Genomic DNA, 22805 nt, shown 5'->3' on the forward strand with positions numbered 1-22805 from the left:
TGAGGAGAATTAAATCAGATGAGGATCAGGCAGGACTTCAAAGAGACCTGGACAGGCTGGACATCTGGTACAGCAACTGACTTCTCGAATTGAACCCTGCCAAATGCAAAGTCATAAAGATTGGGGAAGGGTAAAGAAGACCGCAGATGGAGTTTAGGCTAGGTGGCCAAAGACTGCAAACCTCACTCAAGGAGAAAGATCTTGGGGTGGGTATAACACCGAGCATGTCTCCGGAAGCACACAATCAACCAGATAACTGCTGCAGCACATGGGCGCCTGGCAAACCTGAGAATAGCGTTCCGATACCTTAGTAAGGAATCGTTCAAGACACTGTACACTGTGTACGTCAGGCCCATACTGGAGTATGCAGCACCAGTTTGAACCCACACAGGGTCAAGCCCGTCAAGAAATTAGAGAAAGTGCTTTTTCAAGCGAGCTTGAAAAAAGCTCCTGGAGAGCGAAACATTGCCACAAAATTTCACGTTAGTTGCACTTGTGTCCTTTTACTTCACATGTTTCTAACTTGTGGGTTTCTTGACAGAAATAACAGTGATGCTCAGATTACATTTTTTTGTATCATGTGTTTGGAATATAGTTTCCTCCTTTTTCAGTGTATATTTACTTAAATCCCCCCCAAAAAAGCATGGGCAATATATGCTCAATGAAAATCCGCAGCTGAATTTAAGCGTTGTATTTGAGATAAAAGGGTTAAAATCCATCTTCATATATCAAATTAATACAATGTAAGCAAGAAATACTTATAAATTGATGTAGTTTAATTTTTTTTTCTGTTTTTTACAGCAATAGAATTTACTGGAACTAAATGGCGCACATTTTGTGGGATCTTCATTGAAGTACCATTTGCTGTTGGTGAGGCCATGGCTGGGGTGCTGGCAGTCTTCATCAGGGACTGGCGTTGGCTACAAGTTGCTGTCTCTGCTCCTGCTTTCATCCTTGTTACTTACATTTGGTAAGAACTTCTGTTATATATAGCATAGGTCACTTTAAATTAATTTCATAAAGTAAATTATATTTTTCCGTTAGGGTCAGATCGTTTTATGGAGATTTATAGCAAAAATATATTTTCACTCTGCTAATTCGGAAAGGGTATTATTGCTATATAGGAAAAATTCAGTGATGTATATATATATATATATATATATATATATATATATATATATATATATATATATATATATATATATATATATATATATATATATATATATATATATATATATATATATAATATAAAAATATATATATATGCAAAGCAGCCACTCTGAAAGAATAGAGAAATTCCAAGCGCTTTCGTGACTACTCACATTATCAAGGAACTATGAAAGTAAAGCATCCAAGGAAGCTATATAAGGGGTCTGGCCAACACCTCACTATCAGAGGTGTTGGCCCGACCCCTTATATAGCTTCCTTGGGTGCTTTACTTTCATAGTTCCTTAATAATGTGAGTAGTCACGAAAGCGCTTGGAATTTCTCTATTCTTTCAGAGTGGCTGTTTTGCATATTCTGAAATCACCTGTTTACTGTGATCTTATTGTATATATATATATATATATATATATATATATATATATATATATATATATATATATATATATATATATATATATATATATATATATATATATATATGTCGTGCCGAATATGTAAAACTGGTCAGTTAGCAAGAACTCATTTAAAATTAAATCCTTTCTGAAATTTTCTCTTATACGTTTAAAGATATATTTTTTTCATTAATGTTAATGTAAAAATTTTTAATTTTGCACCAAAATAATCTTAGAAAATTTACCTAACCTTATTATAAGAAGCGCAATTTATTTTAGCCTAACCCAACTAAATATATTTTAAATACGTTTACAATAATTTAGTACTAAACAAACACAATCAAATATATTTTTTTCGTTAGGTTCAGAATGATTTTGGCGAAATTATTGCATACACAAATTTTCACTTGTCCAATATGGCAAGATGAACGCTGCTATTTAAGCCAAGATCGCAAGTTCTGCCTATTCGGCACGACACACACACACACACACACACACACACACACACATATATATATATATATATATATATATATATATATATATATATATATATATATATATATATATATATATATATATATATATATATATATATATATATAATGGCTGGATGTGAAAAGTGGGTTATAGTAAGCATATATGCACCTGGAGAAGAGAGAAGTATAGAGGAGAGAGAAAGATTTTGGGAAATGTTGAGTGAAAGCATGGGGGGTTCTGCACCAAGTGTGAGAGTACTTGTGGTTGGGGATTTCAATGCTAAAGTGGTTAAAAATGTTGTGGAGGGACTAGTAGGTAAATTAAAGATACAAAACATATCACTTCAAACTGCCAATATCCCAAACCCCTCCTTTAGAGTGCAGGCATAGTGCTTACCATTTCCAGGACTCAAGTCTGGCTATATAAAAATAACCGATTTCCCTGAATCCCTTCACTAAATATTAACCTGCTCACACTCCAACAGATCGTCAGGTCCCAAATACCATTCGTCTCCATTCACTCCTATCTAGCATGCTCACGCACGCTTGCAGGAAGCCCAAGCCCCTCGCCAACAAAACCTCCTTTATCCCCTCCCTCCAACCTTTTCGAGGACGACCCCTACCCCACCTTCCTTCTCCTACAGATTTATACGCTCTCCATGTCATTCTACGTTGATCCATTCTCTCTAAATAACTAAACCACCTCAACAACCCCTCTTCAGCCCTCTGACTAATACTTTTATTAACTCCACACCTTCTCCTAATTTCCACACTCCGAGTTTTCTGCATAATATTCACACAACGCATTGGCCTTAGACAGGACATCTCCACTGCCTCCAACCACCTCCTCGCTGCAGCATTTACCACCCAAGCTTCACACCCATATAAGAGTGTTGGTACTACTATACTTTCATGCATTCCCTTCTTTGCCTCCATAGATAACATTTTTTGTCTTCACGTATACCTCAACGTACCACTCGCCTTTTTTCCTTCATCAATTCTACGATTAACCTCATCCTTCATAAATCCATCCGCCGACACGTCAACTCCCAAGTATCTGAAAACATTCACTTCTTCCATACTCCTCCTCCCCAGTTTGATATCCAATTTTTCTTTATCTAAATCATTTAATACCCTCAACACCTTACTCATTTCTATGTTCACTTTCAGCTATCTACCTTTACACACATTCCCAAACTCATCCACTAACCTTTCCAATTTTTCTTTAGAATCTCCCATAAGCACAGTATCATCAGCAAAAAGTTACTGTGTCAATTCCCATTTTGTATTTGATTCCACATAATTTAATCCCACCCTTCTCCCGAACACCCTAGCATTTACTTCTTTTACAACCCCATCTATAAATATATTAAATAACCATGGTAACATTACACATCCCTGTCTAAGACCTACTTTTACCGGGAAGTAGTCTCCCTCTCTTCTACACACCCTAACCTGAGCCTAACTGTCCTCATAAAAACTTCACAACATTTAGTAACTTACCATTCCATATACTTGCATTTTCCATATACTTACAACATCTGCCACATTGCTCCTCTGTTCACTCTATCATATGCCTTTTCTAAATCCATAAATGCAATAAAAACTTCCCTACCTTTATCTAAATACTATTCAAATATATGCTACAATGTAAACACTTGATCTACACATCCTCTACCCACTCTGAAACCTCCTTGCTCATTCGCAATCCTACATTCTGTCTTGCCTCTATTTCTTTCAATAATAACCCTACCGTACACTTTTCCTGGTATGCTCAGTAAACTTATTCCTCTATAATTTTTACAGTCTCTTTTGTCTTCCTTCCCTTTATATAAAGGGACTATACATGCTCTCCGCCAATCCCTAGGTACATTTCCCTCTTTCATATATTTATTAAACAAAAATACCAACCACTCCAACACTATATTCCTCCCTGCTTTTAACATTTCTGTCATGATCCTGTCAGTTCCAGCTGCTTTACCCCCTTTCATTCTACATAATGCATCATGCACCTCCACCACACTTACATTCTGCTCTTCTTCACTCCTAAAAGATGGTATACCCCCCTGGCCAGTGCATGAAATTACCGCCTCCCATTCTTCGTCAACATTTAAAAGTTCCTCAAAATATTCTCGCCATCTACCCATCTACTAACTCCCCTACTCTGTTTTTAATTGACATATCCATTCGTTCCCTAGGCTTTCTTAACTTGTTTAAATCGCTCCAAATTTTTTTATTATTTTCATTCAAATTTCTTGACAGTGCCTCTTCCACTCTTTCATCTGCTCTCCTTTTGCACTCTCTCACCACTCTTTTCACTTTTCTTTTACTCTCCATATATTCTACTCTTTGTATAACACTTCTGCTTTGTACAAACCTCTCATAAGCTAACTTTTTCTCTTTTATCACACCCTTACTTCATCATTCAACCAATCACTCCTCTTTCCTCCTGCTCCCACCCTCCTATAACCACAAACTTCTGCCCCACATTCTAATACTGCATTTTTAAAACTATTCCAACCCTCTTCAAATCCCCCCCACCACTCGTACTTGCTCCAGCCCACCTTTCTGCCAATAATTGCTTATATCTCACCCGAACTTCCTCCTCCTATAGTTTATACACTTTCACATCCCTCTTACTTGTTGTTGTCATTTTCCTCTTTTCCCATCTACCTCTTACTCTAACTGTAGCTACAACTAAATAATGATCCGATATATCAGGTGCCCCTCTATAAACGTGTACATCCTGGAGCCTACCCATCAACCTTTTATCCAACAATACATAATCTGATAAACTACTTTCATTATGTGCTATATCATACCTTGTATATTTATTTATCCTCTTTTTCATAAAATATGTATTTCTTATTACCACACTTCTTTCTACACATAGCTCAATTAAAGGCTCCCCATTTTCATTTACCTTTGACACCCCAGATTTACCTACTACTCCCTCCACAACATTTTTATCTACTTTAGCATTGAAATTCCCCACCACAAGAACTCTCACACTTGGCTCAAAACTCCCCACGGATTCACTCAACATTTCCCAAAATCTCTCTCTCTCCTCTACTCTTTTCTTTTCTCCAGGTACATATACGCTTACTATAACCCACTTTTCACATCCAACCTTTATTTTACTCCACATAATCCTTGATTTACTACATTTATAGTCCCTCTTTTCCTGCCATAGCTTATCCTTCAACATTATTGTTACTCCTTCTTTTGCTCTAACTCTGTTTGAAACCCCTGACCTAATCCCATTTATTCCTCTCCACTGAAACTCTCCCACCCTTTTCATCTTTGTTTCACTTAAAGCCAGGACATTCAGCTTCTTCTCATTCATAACATCCATAATCATCTCTTTCTTGTTACTCGCACAACATCCACGCACATTCAGACTTCCCACTTTGACAATTTTCTTCTTATTATTCTTTTTAGTAATTTTTACAGGAAAAGGGGTTGCTAGCCCATTGTTCCCGGCATTTTAGTTGACTTTTACAACACGTATGAGTTACTGAGGAGAGATTCTTATTCCACTTCCCCATGGATATAAAAGGGAAAGTAATAAGAACAAGAACTATTAAGATAAAATCAAAGAAAACTCAGATGAGTGTGTATAAATAAACGTGTACATGTATGTGTAGTGTGACCTAAGTGTAAGTAGAAGTAGCAAGATGTATCAGTAATTTTGCATATTTATGAGACAGACAAAAGACACCATCAATCCTACCATCATGTAAAACAATTACAGGCTTTCGTTTTACACTCACTTGGCAGAACGGTAGTACCTCCCTGGGTGGTTGCTGTCTACCAACCTACTACCTATATATACACATATATATATATATATGTCTTGCCGAATAGGCAGAATTTGCGATCTTGGCTTAAATAGCAACGCTCATCTTGCCATATAGGACAAGTGAAAATTTGTGTATGCAATAATTTTGCCAAAATCATTCTGAACCTAACGAAAAAAATATATTTTATTGTGTTTGTTTAGTATTAAATTATTGTAAACGTATTTAAAATATATTTAGTTGGGTTAGGCTAAAATAAATTGCTCTCGTTATAATATGGTTAGGTAAGTTTTCTAAGATTCTTTTGGTGCAAAATTAAAGTTTTTTACATGAACATTAATTAAAAATATATATCTTTAAACGTGTAAGAGAAAATTTCAGAAAGGACTTAATTTTAAATGAGTTCTTGCTAATTGACCAGTTTTACATATTCGGCACGACATATATATATATATATATATATATATATATATATATATATATATATATATATATATATATATATATATATATATATATATATATATATATATATATATATATATATATATATATATATATATATATATATATATATATATATATATATACATGTATAATTGTACCGACGAACAAGCGGTATTGATTAATAACAACACTGCGACTAGCCAAGGTCTCGAACCCACGCTGCTTTGGCCTGCCTCACGGTGGGTGAAAACTCGTGACGCCTTAATCCACGGGACCACAGACTCCTTAAGAGCAGCGCATCCAGCGGAATTAGATGTTGTACTCGCTACCCAGACACACGTTGGTGTGGGTGACTCTAGGCTAATTTCATTCTAGTCCCGTTTGGCGTACTAGTGCAACGAGCAGTGTTTTATATTATTGTACCCACGAACAAGTGGTATTGATCAACAACAACACTGTGACTAGCCAAGGACTCGAACCCACTTGTTCGTGGGCACAATAATATAAAATACTGCTCGTTGTACTAGTACACCAAACAGGAAGTAGAATGAAATTAACCTAGAGTCAGCCACACCATCGTGTGTCCTTGGGTATAATAATAATAATAATAATAATAATAATAATAATAATAATAATAATAATAATAATAATAATAATAATAATAATAATAATAATAACAATAATAATCAAGCACGCTTGCTAGAAGTCTCAGTTCCTGGCACACTGAACTTTCAACCCGCTGGAAATAACGTTATTGCCTCATAAATTTCTGCTTCTTACAACATTAACTGCCCTACGATTGATGCCCTGGAGTGTGCTGCCCTATGATTGATGCTCTGGAGTGTGCTGCCCTATGATTGATGCTCTGGAGTGTGCTGCCCTACGATTGGGTTATCAGTAGGAAGGTTGATGCCCTGGAGTGTGCTGCCCTACGATTGGGTTATCAGTAGGAAGGTTGATGCCCTGGAGTGTGCTGCCCTACGATTGGGTTATCAGTAGGAAGGTTGATGCCCTGGAGTGTGCTGCCCTTCTTAGTACATAAACTGAGGCATTATCTCTGGGAGCGATTATTTTATCGCTGGTAATTATCCCAATTAATCTAAAGTATTAATTGTTGGGAGAATAATTAATTTTTTATTATCATAAACAAAACAGTAAACATGTGAATGTTTTCTTGTCATAATAAAAACACTTTTACTCAATAATGTTTCTGTATTAATTTACAGAAACTAATTCAATAAAGTATAAGTCAGTCTTACCTTCACATTCCTTGTATTACCTGAGATTAACTGTTATTCACCAGGGGCTGTATAGCCTCAACGGGTTTAGCACTTGCTAATATAATAATAAGTCTCACGGGCGGGGATAGAACCCACGATCTGATCGCGGGTTCTATCCCCACCCGTGGAATTTTTTTTATTTTGTCTTAAATAAGGTACTGTTAGTTACATTTTATTTTCACTTGCTTAAAGATTTTGGGTTTCTATAGGTTAATGCCGGAGAGTTTTCGATGGTTAGTTTCCCAGGGTCGCAATGACGAGGCCAAGAAAGTTTTAGAGAGAGCTGCCAAAGTCAATGATGTTGACATTCGGATACATCTGGGTGATGATGACAACATGGAGGTAATACATACTGAACAAATTATTGCAAATCACTAATATTAAAAAAAAAATACTGGGAGGCCTAAATTCTGCTTTATAAGAAGTAATTTATTTAGCTAATATATTTGTTTATACTATATACTATTTGACTCTTGTAATTTAGAAACCTTTCATTTTCACCTCAGATTTGTAATAATATCTGCCAGGTTCCCTCTTCAGCTGACACTGTGTTAGTCTCTAACATCAAGGAAGACCTGGAGAAGGAATGTCAACACGAAGGTACAACCATGAAGAGTGTGATTGACCTCCTCACGACTCCTAACATGAGGATTCGATCATTCAACTTGTTCTTCTGCTGGTATGTATGGCAAGTCTGAACCAGTACTGTATAGCAAGTCTGAACCAGTACTGTATAGCATGTCTGAACTTTACTGTATAGCAAGTCTGAACCAGTACTGTTTACCTGGAGTTTACCTGGAGAGAGTTCCAGGGGTCAACGCCCCCGCGGCCCGGTCTGTGATCAGGTCTCCTGGTGGATCAGAGCCTGATCAACCAGGCTGTTGCTGCTGGCTGCACGCAAACCAACGTACGAGCCACAGCCCGGCTGGTCAGGAACCGACTTTAGGTGCTTGTCCAGTGCCAGCTTGAAGACTGCCAGGGGTCTGTTGGTAATCCCCCTTATGTATGCTGGGAGGCAGTTGAACAGTCTCGGGCCCCTGACACTTATTGTACGGTCTCTTAACGTGCTAGTGACACCCCTGCTTTTCATTGGGGGGATGTTGCATCGTCTGCCAAGTCTTTTGCTTTCGTAGTGAGTGATTTTCGTGTGCAAGTTCGGTACTAGTCCCTCTAGGATTTTCCAGGTGTATATAATCATGTATCTCTCCCGCCTGCGTTCCAGGGAATACAGTTTTAGGAACCTCAAGCGCTCCCAGTAATTGAGGTGTTTTATCTCCGTTATGCGCGCCTTGAAGGTTCTCTGTACATTTTCTAGGTCAGCAATTTCACCTGCCTTGAAAGGTGCTGTTAGTGTGCAGCAATATTCCAGCCTAGATAGAACAAGTGACCTGAAGAGTGTCATCATGGGCTTGGCCTCCCTAGTTTTGAAGGTTCTCATTATCCATCCTGTCATTTTTCTAGCAGATGCGAGTGATACAATGTTATGGTCGTTGAAGGTGATATCCTCCGACATGATCACTCCCAGGTCTTTGACGTTGTTGTTTCGCTCTATTTTGTGGCCAGAATTTGTTTTGTACTCTGATGAAGATTTAATTTCCTCGTGTTTACCATATCTGAGTAATTGAAATTTCTCATCGTTGAACTTCATATTGTTTTCTGCAGCCCACTAAAAGATTCGGTTGATGTCCGCCTGGAGCCTTGCAGAGTCTGCAATGGAAGACACTGTCATGCAGATTCGGGTGTCATCTGCAAAGGAAGACACGGTGCTGTGGCTGACATCCTTGTCTATGTCGGATATGAGGATGAGGAACAAGATGGGAGCGAGTACTGTGCCTTGTGGATCAGAGCTTTTCACCGTAGCTGCCTCGGACTTTACTCTGTTGACGACTACTCTCTGTGTTCTGTTAGTGAGGAAATTATAGATCCATCTACCAACTTTTCCTATTATTCCTTTAGCACGCATTTTGTGCGCTATTATGCCATGGTCACATTTGTCGAAGGCTTTTGCAAAGTCTGTATATATTACATCTGCATTCTTTTTGTCTTCTAGTGCATTTAGGACCTTGTCGTAGTGATCCAATAGTTGAGACTGACAGGAGCGACCTGTTCTAAACCCATGTTGCCCTGGGTTGTGTAACTGATGGGTTTCTAGATGGGTGGTAATCTTGCTTCTTAGGACCCTTTCAAAGATTTTTATGATATGGGATGTTAGTGCTATCGGTCTGTAGTTCTTTGCTGTTGCTTTACTGCCCCCTTTGTGGAGTGGGACTATGTCTGTTGTTTTTAGTAACTGTGGGACGATCCCCGTGTCCATGCTCCATCTCCATAGGATGGAAAAGGCTCGTGATAGGGGCTTCTTGCAGTTCTTGATGAACACGGAGTTCCATTAGTCTTGCCCTGGGGCAGAGTGCATGGGCATGTCATTTATCGCCTGTTCGAAGTCATTTGGCGTCAGGATAACATCGGAAAGGCTTGTGTTAACCAAATTCTGTGGCTCTCTCATATAAAATTCATTTTGATCTTCGACTCTCAGGCTGGTTAGCGGCTTGCTAAAAACTGAGTCATATTGGGACTTGAGTAGCTCACTCATTTCCGTGCTGTCATCTGTGTAGGACCCATCTTGTTTAAGTAGGGGCCCAATATTGGACGTTGTTCTTGACTTTGATTTGGCATAGGAGAAGAAATACTTTGGGTTTCTTTCGATTTCATTTATCGCTTTTAGTTCTTCCCGCGATTCCTGACTCCTATAAGATTCCTTTAGCTTAAGTTCGATGCTTGCTATTTCTCTGACCAGTGTCTCCCTACGCATTTCAGATATATTGACCTCTTTTAGCCGCTCTGTTATTCTTTTCTGTCGCCTGTAAAGGGAGCGCCTGTCTCTTTCTATTTTACATCTACTTCTTATTATACATCTACTCCGCCTTGTGCATACATCGAGTGCCACCAAGTTAATCTGTTCTAGGCATAAGTTGGGGTCTGTGTTGCTTAGTATATCTTCCCAGTTTATATCGGTTAGGACTTGGTTTACTTGGTCCCACTTTATGTTTTTGTTATTGAAGTTGAATTTGGTGAATGCTCCCTCGTGACTAGTCTCATTATGTCGGTCTGGGGCTCCACGCATACATGTCTGAACCTCAATTATGTTGTGATCTGAGTATATTGTTTTTGATTTTTTTTTTTTTTATTATCACACCGGCCGATTCCCACCAAGGCAGGGTGGCCCGAAAAAGAAAAACTTTCACCATCATTCACTCCATCACTGTCTTGCCAGAAGGGTGCTTTACACTACAGTTTTTAAACTGCAACATTAACACCCCTCCTTCAGAGTGCAGGCACTGTACTTCTCATCTCCAGGACTCAAGTCCGGCCTGCCGGTTTCCCTGAATCCCTTCATAAATGTTACTTTGCTCACACTCCAACAGCACGTCAAGTATTAAAAACCATTTGTCTCCATTCACTCCTATCAAACACGCTCACGCATGCCTGCTGGAAGTCCAAGCCCCTCGCACACAAAACCTCCTTTACCCCCTCCCTCCAACCCTTCCTAGGCCGACCCCTACCCCGCCTTCCTTCCACTACAGACTGATACACTCTTGAAGTCATTCTGTTTCGCTCCATTCTCTCTACATGTCCGAACCACCTCAACAACCCTTCCTCAGCCCTCTGGACAACAGTTTTGGTAATCCCGCACCTCCTCCTAACTTCCAAACTACGAATTCTCTGCATTATATTCACACCACACATTGCCCTCAGACATGACATCTCCACTGCCTCCAGCCTTCTCCTCGCTGCAACATTCATCACCCACGCTTCACACCCATATAAGAGCGTTGGTAAAACTATACTCTCATACATTCCCCTCTTTGCCTCCAAGGACAAAGTTCTTTGTTTCCACAGACTCCTAAGTGCACCACTCACTCTTTTTCCCTCATCAATTCTATGATTCACCTCATCTTTCATAGACCCATCCGCTGACACGTCCACTCCCAAATATCTGAATACGTTCACCTCCTCCATACTCTCTCCCTCCAATCTGATATTCAATCTTTCATCACCTAATCTTTTTGTTATCCTCATAACCTTACTCTTTCCTGTATTCACCTTTAATTTTCTTCTTTTGCACACCCTACCAAATTCATCCACCAATCTCTGCAACTTTTCTTCAGAATCTCCCAAGAGCACAGTGTCATCAGCAAAGAGCAGCTGTGACAACTCCCACTTTGTGTGTGATTCTTTATCTTTTAACTCCACGCCTCTTGCCAAAACCCTCGCATTTACTTCTCTTACAACCCCATCTATAAATATATTAAACAACCACGGTGACATCACACATCCTTGTCTAAGGCCTACTTTTACTGGGAAAAAATTTCCCTCTTTCCTACATACTCTAACTTGAGCCTCACTATCCTCGTAAAAACTCTTCACTGCTTTCAGTAACCTACCTCCTACACCATACACTTGCAACATCTGCCACATTGCCCCCCTATCCACCCTGTCATACGCCTTTTCCAAATCCATAAATGCCACAAAGACCTCTTTAGCCTTATCTAAATACTGTTCACTTATATGTTTCACTGTAAACACCTGGTCCACACACCCCCTACCTTTCCTAAAGCCTCCTTGTTCATCTGCTATCCTATTCTCCGTCTTACTCTTAATTCTTTCAATTATAACTCTACCATACACTTTACCAGGTACACTCAACAGACTTATCCCCCTATAATTTTTGCACTCTCTTTTATCCCCTTTGCCTTTATACAAAGGAACTATGCATGCTCTCTGCCAATCCCTAGGTACCTTACCCCCTTCCATACATTTATTAAATAATTGCACCAACCACTCCAAAACTATATCCCCACCTGCTTTTAACATTTCTATCTTTATCCCATCAATCCCGGCTGCCTTACCCCCTTTCATTTTACCTACTGCCTCACGAACTTCCCCCACACTCACAACTGGCTCTTCCTCACTCCTACAAGATGTTATTCCTCCTTGCCCTATACACGAAATCACAGCTTCCCTATCTTCATCAACATTTAACAATTCCTCAAAATATTCCTTCCATCTTCCCAATACCTCTAACTCTCCATTTAATAACTCTCCTCTCCTATTTTTAACTGACAAATCCATTTGTTCTCTAGGCTTTCTTAACTTGTTAATCTCACTCCAAAACTTTTTCTTATTTTCAACAAAATTTGTTGATAACATCTCACCCACTCTCTCATTTGCTCTCTTTTTACATTGCTTCACCACTCTCTTAACTTCTCTCTTTTTCTCCATATACTCTTCCCTCCTTGCATCACTTCTACTTTGTAAAAACTTCTCATATGGTGACATTTCTTATCAGATCATCATTGTTAGTGAAGATGAGGTCTAGTGTATTCTCCAGTCTACTAGGCTCTATTATTTGCTGGTTTAAATTGAATTTTGTGCAAAGATTTAAAAGCTCGTGTGAGTGTGAGTTTTCATCAGAGCTGCCTCCTGGTGTTATTACTGCAACAATATTATTTGCTATATTCCTCCATTTTAGTTGCCTTAAGTTGAAATCCCCCAGGAGCAAGATGTTGGGTGCAGGAGCTGGAAGATTTTCCAGACAGTTGTCAATTTTTAACAGCTGTTCCTGGAATTGCTGGGATGTTGCATTAGGAGGCTTGTAGACTACCACAATGACAAGGTTTTGGTTCTCGACCTTTACTGCAAAAACTTCCACTACATCATTTGAGGCATTTAGCAGTTCTGTGCAAATAAGTGACTCTGCAATGTACAGGCCAACCCGCCCCTTTTGCCTGTTCACTCTGTCACATCTGTATAGGTTGTAACCTGGGATCCATATTTCGTTGTCTAAGTGATCCTTTATGTGGGTCTCAGTGAAAGCCGCGAACATTGTCTTTGCCTCTGCAAGCAGTCCATGGATGAAAGGTATTTTGTTGTTTGTTGCTGGCTTTAGACCCTGTATATTTGCAAAGAAGAATGTCATCGGACTGGTGGTATTGTTGGAACTGGGCGAGGATTTTTTTTCCGGCATTAGTATCTGTATCTGTTGGATTGGAGTGGAGTGTATAGCAAGTCTGAACTTCACTGTATAGCAAGTCTGAACCAGTACTATATAGAAAGTCTGAAACAGTCCTCTATAGCAACTATGAACAAGTACTGTATAATAAGTCTGAACTAGTACTGTATGGCAAGTCCGAACCAGTACTGTATAGCAAGTTTGAACCAGTACTATATAGCAAGTCTGAACCAGTACTATAAAGCAAGTCTGAACATTACTGTATAGAAAGTGTGAACCGGTACTGTATAGCAAGTCTGAACCACTACTGTATAGCAAGTCTGAACCAGTCCTGTATAGCAAGTCTGAACCAGTACTGTATAGCAAATCTGAACAGTACTGTACAGCAAGTCAGACCCAGTACTGTATAACAAGTCTGAACCAGTACTGTATAACAAGTCTGAACCAGTACTGTATAACAAGTCTGAACATTACTGTGTAGCAAGTATGAACCAGAACTGTATAACAAGTATGTACCAGTACTGTACAAAAAAGTCTGAATCTGTACTGTATAACATGTCTGAAACAGGTCTGTATAACAAGTCTGAACCAGTACTGTATAACAAGTCTCAACAGTACTGTATACTAAGGCTGAACAGTACTGTATAGCAAGTCCGAACACTACTGTATAACAAGTCTGAACCAGTACTGTACAACAAGTCTGAATCAGTACTGTATAACAAATCTGAACCAGTTCTGTATAACAAGTCTGAACCAGTACAGTATAGCAAGTCTGAAACAGTACTGTATAACAAGTCTGAACAGTACTGTATAGCAAGTCTGAACAATACTGTATAACGTCTGAACCAGTACTGTATAACAAGTATGAACCAGTACTGTATAACAAGTCTGAACAGTACTGTATAACAAGTCTGAACCAGTACAGTATAACAAGTCTGAAACAGTACTGTATAACAAGTCTGAACCAGAACTGTATGCCAAGTCTGAACCAGTACTGTATAACAAGTCTTACCCAGTACTGTATAACAAGTCTGAACCAGTACTAAATAACAAGTCTGAACCAGTACTGTATAACAAGTCTGAACCAGTACTGTATGCCAAGCCTTAACCAGTACTGTATAACAAGTCTGAACCAGTACTGTGTATCAAGTCTGAACCAGTACAGTATAACAAGACTGAACCAGCACTGTATAACAAGTCTGAACCAGTACTGTATAACAAGTCTGAAACAGTACTGTATAACAAGTCTGAACCAGTACTGTATAACAATTCTGAACCAGGTCTGTATAACAAGTCTGAACCAGTACTGTAAAACAAGTCTGAACCAGTACTGTATAACAAGACTGAACCAGTTCTGTATAACAAGTCTGAACCAGTACTGTATAGCAAGTCTGAACCAGTATTGTATAACAAGTCTGAACCAGTAAGGTATAACAAGTCTTAACCAGTTCTGTATAACAAGTCTGAACCAGTACTGTATATTAAGTCTGAACCAGTACAGTATAACAAGTCTGAACCAGTACTGTATAACAAGTCTGAACCAGTACTGTATGCCACGCCTTAACCAGTACTGTATAACAAGTCTGAACCAGTACTGTGTATCAAGTCTGAACCAGTACAGTATAACAAGACTGTACCAGTACTGTATAACAATTCTAAACAGTACTGTATAACAAGTCTGAACCAGTACTGTATAACAAGTCTGAACCAGTATTGCATAGCAAGTCTGAACCAGTACTGTATAGCAAGTCTGAAGCAGTACTGCATAACAAGTCTGAACCAGTACTGTATAACAAGTCTGAAACAGTACTGTATAACAAGTCTGAACCAGTACTGTATAACAAGACTGAACCAGTTTTGTATAACAAGTCTGAACCAGTACTGTATAGCAAGTATGAACCAGTATTGTATAACAAGTTTGAACCAGTACTTTAAAACAAGTCTGAACCAGTACTGAATAACAAGTCTAAACAGTACTGTATAACAAGTCTGAACCAGTACTGTATAACAAGTCTGAACCAGTATTGTATAACAAGTCTGAACCAGTACTGTATAGCAAGTCTGAACCAGAACTGTATAACAAATCTGAACCAGTACTGTATAACAAATCTGAACCAGTACTGTATTACAATTCTGAACAATACTGTATAACAAGTCTGAATCAGTACTGTATAACAAGTCTAAACCAGTACTGTAAAACAAGTCTGAAGCAGTAATGTATAACAAGTCTGAACAGTACTGTATAACAAGTCTGAACAAGTATTGTATAACAAGTCTGAACCAGTACTGTATAGCAAGTCTGAACCAGAACTGTATAACAAATCTGAACCAGGGCTGTATAACAAATCTGAACCAGTACTGTATAACAAGTCTGAACAATACTGTATAACAAGTCAGAACCAGTACTGTATAACAAGTCTGAACCAGTACTGTATAACAAGTCTGAACCAGTAATGTATAACAAGTCTGAACAGTACTGTATAACAAGTCTGAAACAGCACTGCATAACAAGTCTGAACCAGTACTGTATAACAAGTCTAAACAGTACTGTATAAAAAGTCTGAACCAGTACTGTATACAAAGTCTGTACCAGTACTGTATAACAAGTCTTAACCAGTACTGTATAACAAGTCTGAGCCAGTACAGTATAACAAGTCTGAACCAGTACTGTATAACAAGTCTGATCCAGTACTGTACAACAAGTCTGATTCAGTACTGTATAACAAGTCTGAATCAGTACTGTATAACAAGTCTGAACCAGTACAGTAAAACAAGTCTGAACCAGTACTGTATAACAAGTCTGAACCAGTACTGTATAACAAGTCTGAACCAGTACTGTATAATAAGTCTGAACCAGTACTGTATAACAAGTCTGAAACAGTACTGTATGCCAAGTCTGAACCAGTACTGTATAACAAGTCTGAACCAGTACTGTATAACAAGTTTGAACATTACTGAGTAGCAAGTCTGAACGAGTACTGTATAACAAGTCTGTACCAGTACTGTATAACAAGTCTGAATCAGTACTGTATAACATGTCTGAAACAGGTCTGTATAACAAGTCTGAACCAATACTGTATAACAAGTCTGAACAGTACTGTATAGTAAGTCTGAACAGTACTGTATAGCAAGTCTGAACACTACTGTATAACAAGTCTGAACCAGTACTGTACAACAAGTCTGAACCAGTACTGTATAACAAATCTGAACCAGTACTGTATAACAAGTCTGAACCAGTACAGTATAACAAGTCTGAACCAATACTGTATAACAAGTCTGAACAGTACTGTATAGCAAGTCTGAACAATACTGTATAACAAGTCTGAACCATTACTGTATAACAAGTCTGAACCAGTACTGTATAACAAGTCTGAACAGTACTGTATAACAAGTCTGAAACAGTACTGTATAACAAGTCTGAACCAGTACTGTATGCCAAGTCTGAACCAGTACTGTATAACAAGTCTTAACCAGTACTGTATAACAAGTCTGAACCAGTACTGTATATCAAGTCTGAACCAGTACAGTATAACAAGTCTGAACCAGTAATGTATAAAAAGTCTGAACCAGTACTGTATAAAAAGTCTGAACCAGTACTGTATGCCAAGCCTGAACCAGTACTGTATAACAAGTCTGAACCAGTTCTGTGTATCAAGTCCGAACCAGTACAGTATAACAAGTCTGAACCAGTACTGTATAACAAGTCCGAACCAGTACTGCATAACAAGTCTGAACCAGTACTGTATAACAAGTCTGAACCAGTACTGTATAACAAGTCTGAACAAGGTCTGTATAACAAGTCTGAACCAGTACTGTATAACAAGTCTGAACCAGTACTGTATAAGAAAACTAAACTAGATCTGTATAACAAGCCTGAACCAGTACTGTATAGCAAGTCTGAACCAGTATTGTATAACAAGTCTGAACCAGAACTGTATAACAAGTCTGAACCAGTACTGTATAACAAGTCTAAGCAGTACTGTATAACAAGTCTGAACCAGTACTGTATAACAAGTCTGAACCAGTATTGCATAACAAGTTTGAAGCAGTACTGTATAACAAGTCTGAAGTAGTACTGCACAACAAGTCTGAACCAGTACTGTGTAACAAGTCTGAACCAGTACTGTATAACAAGTCTCAACCAGTACTGTGTAACAAGTCTAAACAGTACTGTATAACAAGTCTGAACCAGTACTGTATAACAAGTCTATACAGTACTGTATAACAAGTCTGAACCAGTACTGTATAACAAGTCTGAACCATTACTGTATAACAAGTCTGAACCAGTACTGTATAACAAGTCTGAAGCAGTACTGCACAACAAGTCTGAACCAGTACTGTATAACAAGTCTGAACCAGTACTGTATAACAAGTCTGAACCAGTACTGTATAACAAGACGGAACCAGCTTTTTATAACAAGTCTGAACCAGTACCGTATAGCAAGTATGAACAAGTATTGTATAACAAGTGTGAACCAGTACTTTAAAAAAAGTCTGAACCACTACTGTATAACAAGTCTAAACAGTACTGTATAACAAGTCTGAACCAGTACTGTATAACAAGTCTGAACCAGTATTGTATAACAAGTCTGAACCAGTACTGTATAGCAAGTCTGAACCAGAACTGTATAACAAATCTGAACCAGTACTGTATAACAAATCTGAACCAGTACTGTGTAACAAGTCTGAACAATACTGTATAACAAGTCTGAACCAGTACTGTATAACAAGTCTGAACCAGTACTGTGTAACAAGTCTGAACCAGTAATGTATAACAAGTCTGAACAGTACTGTATAACAAGTCTGAACCAGCACTGCATAACAAGTCTGAACCAGAACTGTATAACAAGTCTAAACAGTACTGTATAAGAAGTCTGAACCAGTACTGTATGCAAAGTCTGAACCAGTACTGTATAACAAGTCTTAACCATTACTGTATAACAAGTCTGAACCAGTACAGTATAACAAGTCTGAATCAGTACTGTATAACAAGTCTGATCCAGTACTGTACAACAAGTCTTATCCAGTACTGTATAACAAGTCTGAACCAGTACTGTATAACAAGTCTGAACCAGTACAGTATAACAAGTCTGAACCAGTACTGTATAACAAGTCTGAACCAGTACTGTATAACAAGTCTGAACCAGTACGGTGTAACAAGTCTGAACCAGTACTGTATAACATGTCTGAACCAGTACTGTATAACAAGTCTGAACCAGTACAGTATAACAAGTCTGAACCAGTTCTGTATAACAAGTCTGAACCAGTACTGTATATCAAGTCTTAACCAGTGCTGCATAACAAGTCTGAACCAGTACTGTGTAACAAGTCTGAACCAGTACTGTACAACAAGTCTGAACCAGTACAGTATAACTAGTCTGAACCAGAACTGTATAACAAGTCTGAACCAGTACTGTATAACAAGTCTGAACCAGTACTGTGTAACAAGTCTGAACCAGTACTGTATAACAAGTCTGAACCAGTACTGTGTAACAAGTCTGAACTAGTACAGTATAACAATTCTGAACCAGTATTGTATAACAAGTCTGAACCAGTACTGTGTAGCAAGCATGAACCAGTTCAGTATAACAAGTCTGAACCAGTACTGTATAACAAGTCTGAACCAGTACTGTATAACAAGTCTGAACCAGTACTGTATAGCAAGTCGGAACAGTACTGTATAACAAGTCTGAACCAGTACTGTATAACAAGTCTGAAGCAGTACTGTATAACAAGTCTGAGCCAGTACTGTATAACAAGTCTGAACCAGTGATGTATATCAAGTCTGAACCAATACATTATAACAAGTTTGAACCAGTACTGTTTAACAAGTTGAACATTAAAATGGTATAAAATACCGACAGGTTGTTAGGTAAGACAAATATGCAACTGTTGCATATGTGTCTTACCTAACACACTGTTTAACAAGTCTGATCCAGTACTGTATAACAAGTCTGAACCAGTAATGTGTAACAAGTCTGAACCAGTACATTATAACAAGTCTGAGACAGTACATTATAACAAGTCTGAACCAGTACAGTATAACAAGCCTGATCCAGTACTGTATAACAAGTCTGATCCAGTACTGTAAAACAAGTCTTAACCAGTAATGTATAACAAGTCTGAACCAATACTGTATAACAAGTCTGAACCAGTACTGCATAACAAGTCTGAACCAGTATTGTATAACAAGTCTGAACCAGTACTGTATAACAAGTCTGAACCAGTACTGTATAACAAGTCTGAACCAATACTGTATAACAAGTCTGAACCAGTACTGCATAACAAGTCTGAACCAGTACTGTATAACAAGTCTGATCCAGTACTGTATAACAAGTCTGAACCAGTACTGTATAACAAGTCTGATCCAGTACTGTATAACAAGTCTGATCCAGTACTGTATAACAAGTCTGAACCAGTACTGTATAACAAGTCTGATCCAGTACTGTATAACAAGTCTGATCCAGTACTGTATAACAAGTCTGAACCAGTACTGTATAACAAGTCTGAACCAGTACTGTATAACAAGTCTGAACCAGTACTGGAGTTTACCTGGAGTTTACCTGGAGAGAGTTCCGGGGGTCAACGCCCCCGCGGCCCGGTCTGTGACCAGGCCTCCTGGTGGATCAGAGCCTGATTAACCAGGCTGTTGCTGCTTGCTGCTCGCAAACCAACGTACGAGCCACAGCCCGGCTGGTCAGGAACCGACTTTACGTGCTTGTCCAGAGCCAGCTTGAAGACTGCCAGGGGTCTGTTGGTAATCCCCCTTATGTATGCTGGGAGGCAGTTGAACAGTCTCGGGCCCCTGACACTTATTGTATGGTCTCTTAACGTGCTAGTGACTCCCCTGCTTTTCATTGGGGGGATGTTGCATCGTCTGCCAAGTCTTTTGCTTTCGTAGTGAGTGATTTTCGTGTGCAAGTTCTGTACTAGTCCCTCTAGGATTTTCCAGGTGTATATAATCATGTATCTCTCCCGCCTGCGTTCCACGGAATACAGGTTTAGGAACCTCAAGTGCTCCCAGTAATTGAGGTGTTTTATCTCCGTTATGCGCGCCGTGAAGGTTCTCTGTACATTTTCTTGGTCAGCAATTTCACCTGCCTTGAAAGGTGCTGTTAGTGTACAGCAATATTCCAGCCTAGATAGAACAAGTGACCTGAAGAGTGTCATCATGGGCTTGGCCTCCCTAGTTTTGAAGGTTCTCATTATCCATCCTGTCATTTTTCTAGCAGATGCGATTGATACAATGTTATGGTCTTTGAAGGTGAAATCCTCCGACATGATCACTCCCAGGTCTTTGACGTTGGTGTTTCGCTCTATTTTGTGGCCAGAATATGTTTTGTTCTCTGATGAAGATTTAATTTCCTCGTGTTTACCATATCTGAGTAATTGAAATTTCTCATCGTTGAATTTCATATTGTTTTCTGCAGCCCATTGAAAGATTTGGTTGATGTCCGCCTGGAGCCTTGCAGTGTCTGCAATGGAAGACACTGTCATGCAGATTCGGGTGTCATCTGCAAAGGAAGGCACGGTGCTGTGGCTGACATCCTTGTCTATGTCGGATATGAGGAAGAGGAACAAGATGGGAGCGAGTACTGTGCCTTGTGGAACAGAGCTTTTCACCTTAGCTGCCTCGGACTTTACTCTGTTGAGGACTACTCTCTTTGTTCTGTTAGTGATGAAATTATAGATCCATCGACCGACTTTTCCTGTTATTTCTTTAGCACGCATTTTGTGCGCTATTACGCCATGGTCACACTTGTCGAAGGCTTTTACAAAGTCTGTATATATTACATCTGCATTCTTTTTATCTTCTAGTGCATTTAGGACCTTGTCGTAGTGATCCAATAGTTGAGACAGACAGGAGCGACCTGTTCTAAACCCATGTTGCCCTGGGTTGTGTAACTGATGGGTTTCTAGGTGGGTGGTATCTTGCTTCTTAGGACACTTTCAAAGATTTTTATTGTATAACAAGTCTAAACCAGTACTGTATAACAAGTCTGAACCAGTACTGTACAACAAGTCTAAACCAGTACTGTATAAGAAGTCTAAACCAGTACTGTATAACAAGTCTAAACCAGTACTGTATAACAAGTCTAAACCAGTACTGTATAACAAGTCTGAACCAGTACTGTATAACAAGTCTGAACAGTACTGTATAACAAGTCTGAACCAGTACTGTATAACAAGTCTGAACCAGTACTGTATAACAAGTCTGAACCAGTACTGTGTAACAAGTCTGAACCAGTACTGTATAACATGTCTGAACCAGTACTGTATAACAAGTCTGAACCAGTACAGTATAACAAGTCTGAACCAGTTCTGTATAACAAGTCTGAACCAGTACTGTATATCAAGTCTTAACCAGTGCTGCATAACAAGTCTGAACCAGTACTGTGTAACAAGTCTGAACCAGTACTGTACAACAAGTCTGAACCAGTACAGTATAACTAGTCTGAACCAGAACTGTATAACAAGTCTGAACCAGTACTGTATAACAAGTCTGAACCAGTACTGTGTAACAAGTCTGAACCAGTACTGTATAACAAGTCTGAACCAGTACTGTGTAACAAGTCTGAACTAGTACAGTATAACAAGTCTGAACCAGTATTGTATAACAAGTCTGAACCAGTACTGTGTAGCAAGCATGAACCAGTTCAGTATGACAAGTCTGAACCAGTACTGTATAACAAGTCTGAACCAGTACTGTATAGCAAGTCTGAACAGTACTGTATAACAAGTCTGAACCAGTACTGTATAATAAGTCTGAACAGTACTGTATAACAAGTCTGAGCAGTACTGTAAAACAAGTCTGAACCAGTGCTGTATAACAAGTCTGAACGAGTACTGCATAACAAGTCTGAACCAGTACTGTATAACAAGTCTGAACCAGTACTGTGTAACAAGTCTGAACTAGTACAGTATAACAAGTCTGAACCAGTATTGCATAACAAGTCTGAACCAGTACTGTGTAGCAAGCATGAACCAGTTCAGTATAACAAGTCTGAACCAGTACTGTATAACAAGTCTGAACCAGTACTGTATAGCAAGTCTGAACAGTACTGTATAACAAGTCTGAACCAGTACTGTATAACAAGTCTGAAGCAGTACTGTATAACAAGTCTGAGCCAGTACTGTATAACAAGTCTGAACCAGTGATGTATATCAAGTCTGAACCAATACATTATAACAAGTTTGAACCAGTGCTGTTTAACAAGTCTGATCCA

The 22805-nt window shown here is 38.8% G+C and overlaps 1 protein-coding gene across 1 annotated transcript in view; it reads left to right on the forward strand.

Annotated features, from left to right (window-relative positions):
• LOC128700221 (organic cation transporter protein-like) overlaps positions 1–22805 on the forward strand; it is a 205704-nt gene that overhangs the window by 46525 nt on the left and 136374 nt on the right. The window contains exons 4-6 of the mRNA XM_070100826.1: positions 802–970; positions 7778–7910; positions 8096–8247. Of these exons, the coding sequence (XP_069956927.1) occupies positions 802–970; positions 7778–7910; positions 8096–8247 (454 nt within the window). The remainder of the gene's footprint in view (positions 1–801; positions 971–7777; positions 7911–8095; positions 8248–22805) is intronic.

This window comes from Cherax quadricarinatus, chromosome 74, assembly GCF_038502225.1.
Source record: "Cherax quadricarinatus isolate ZL_2023a chromosome 74, ASM3850222v1, whole genome shotgun sequence".
NCBI classification, from domain to species: Eukaryota; Metazoa; Arthropoda; class Malacostraca; order Decapoda; family Parastacidae; genus Cherax; species Cherax quadricarinatus.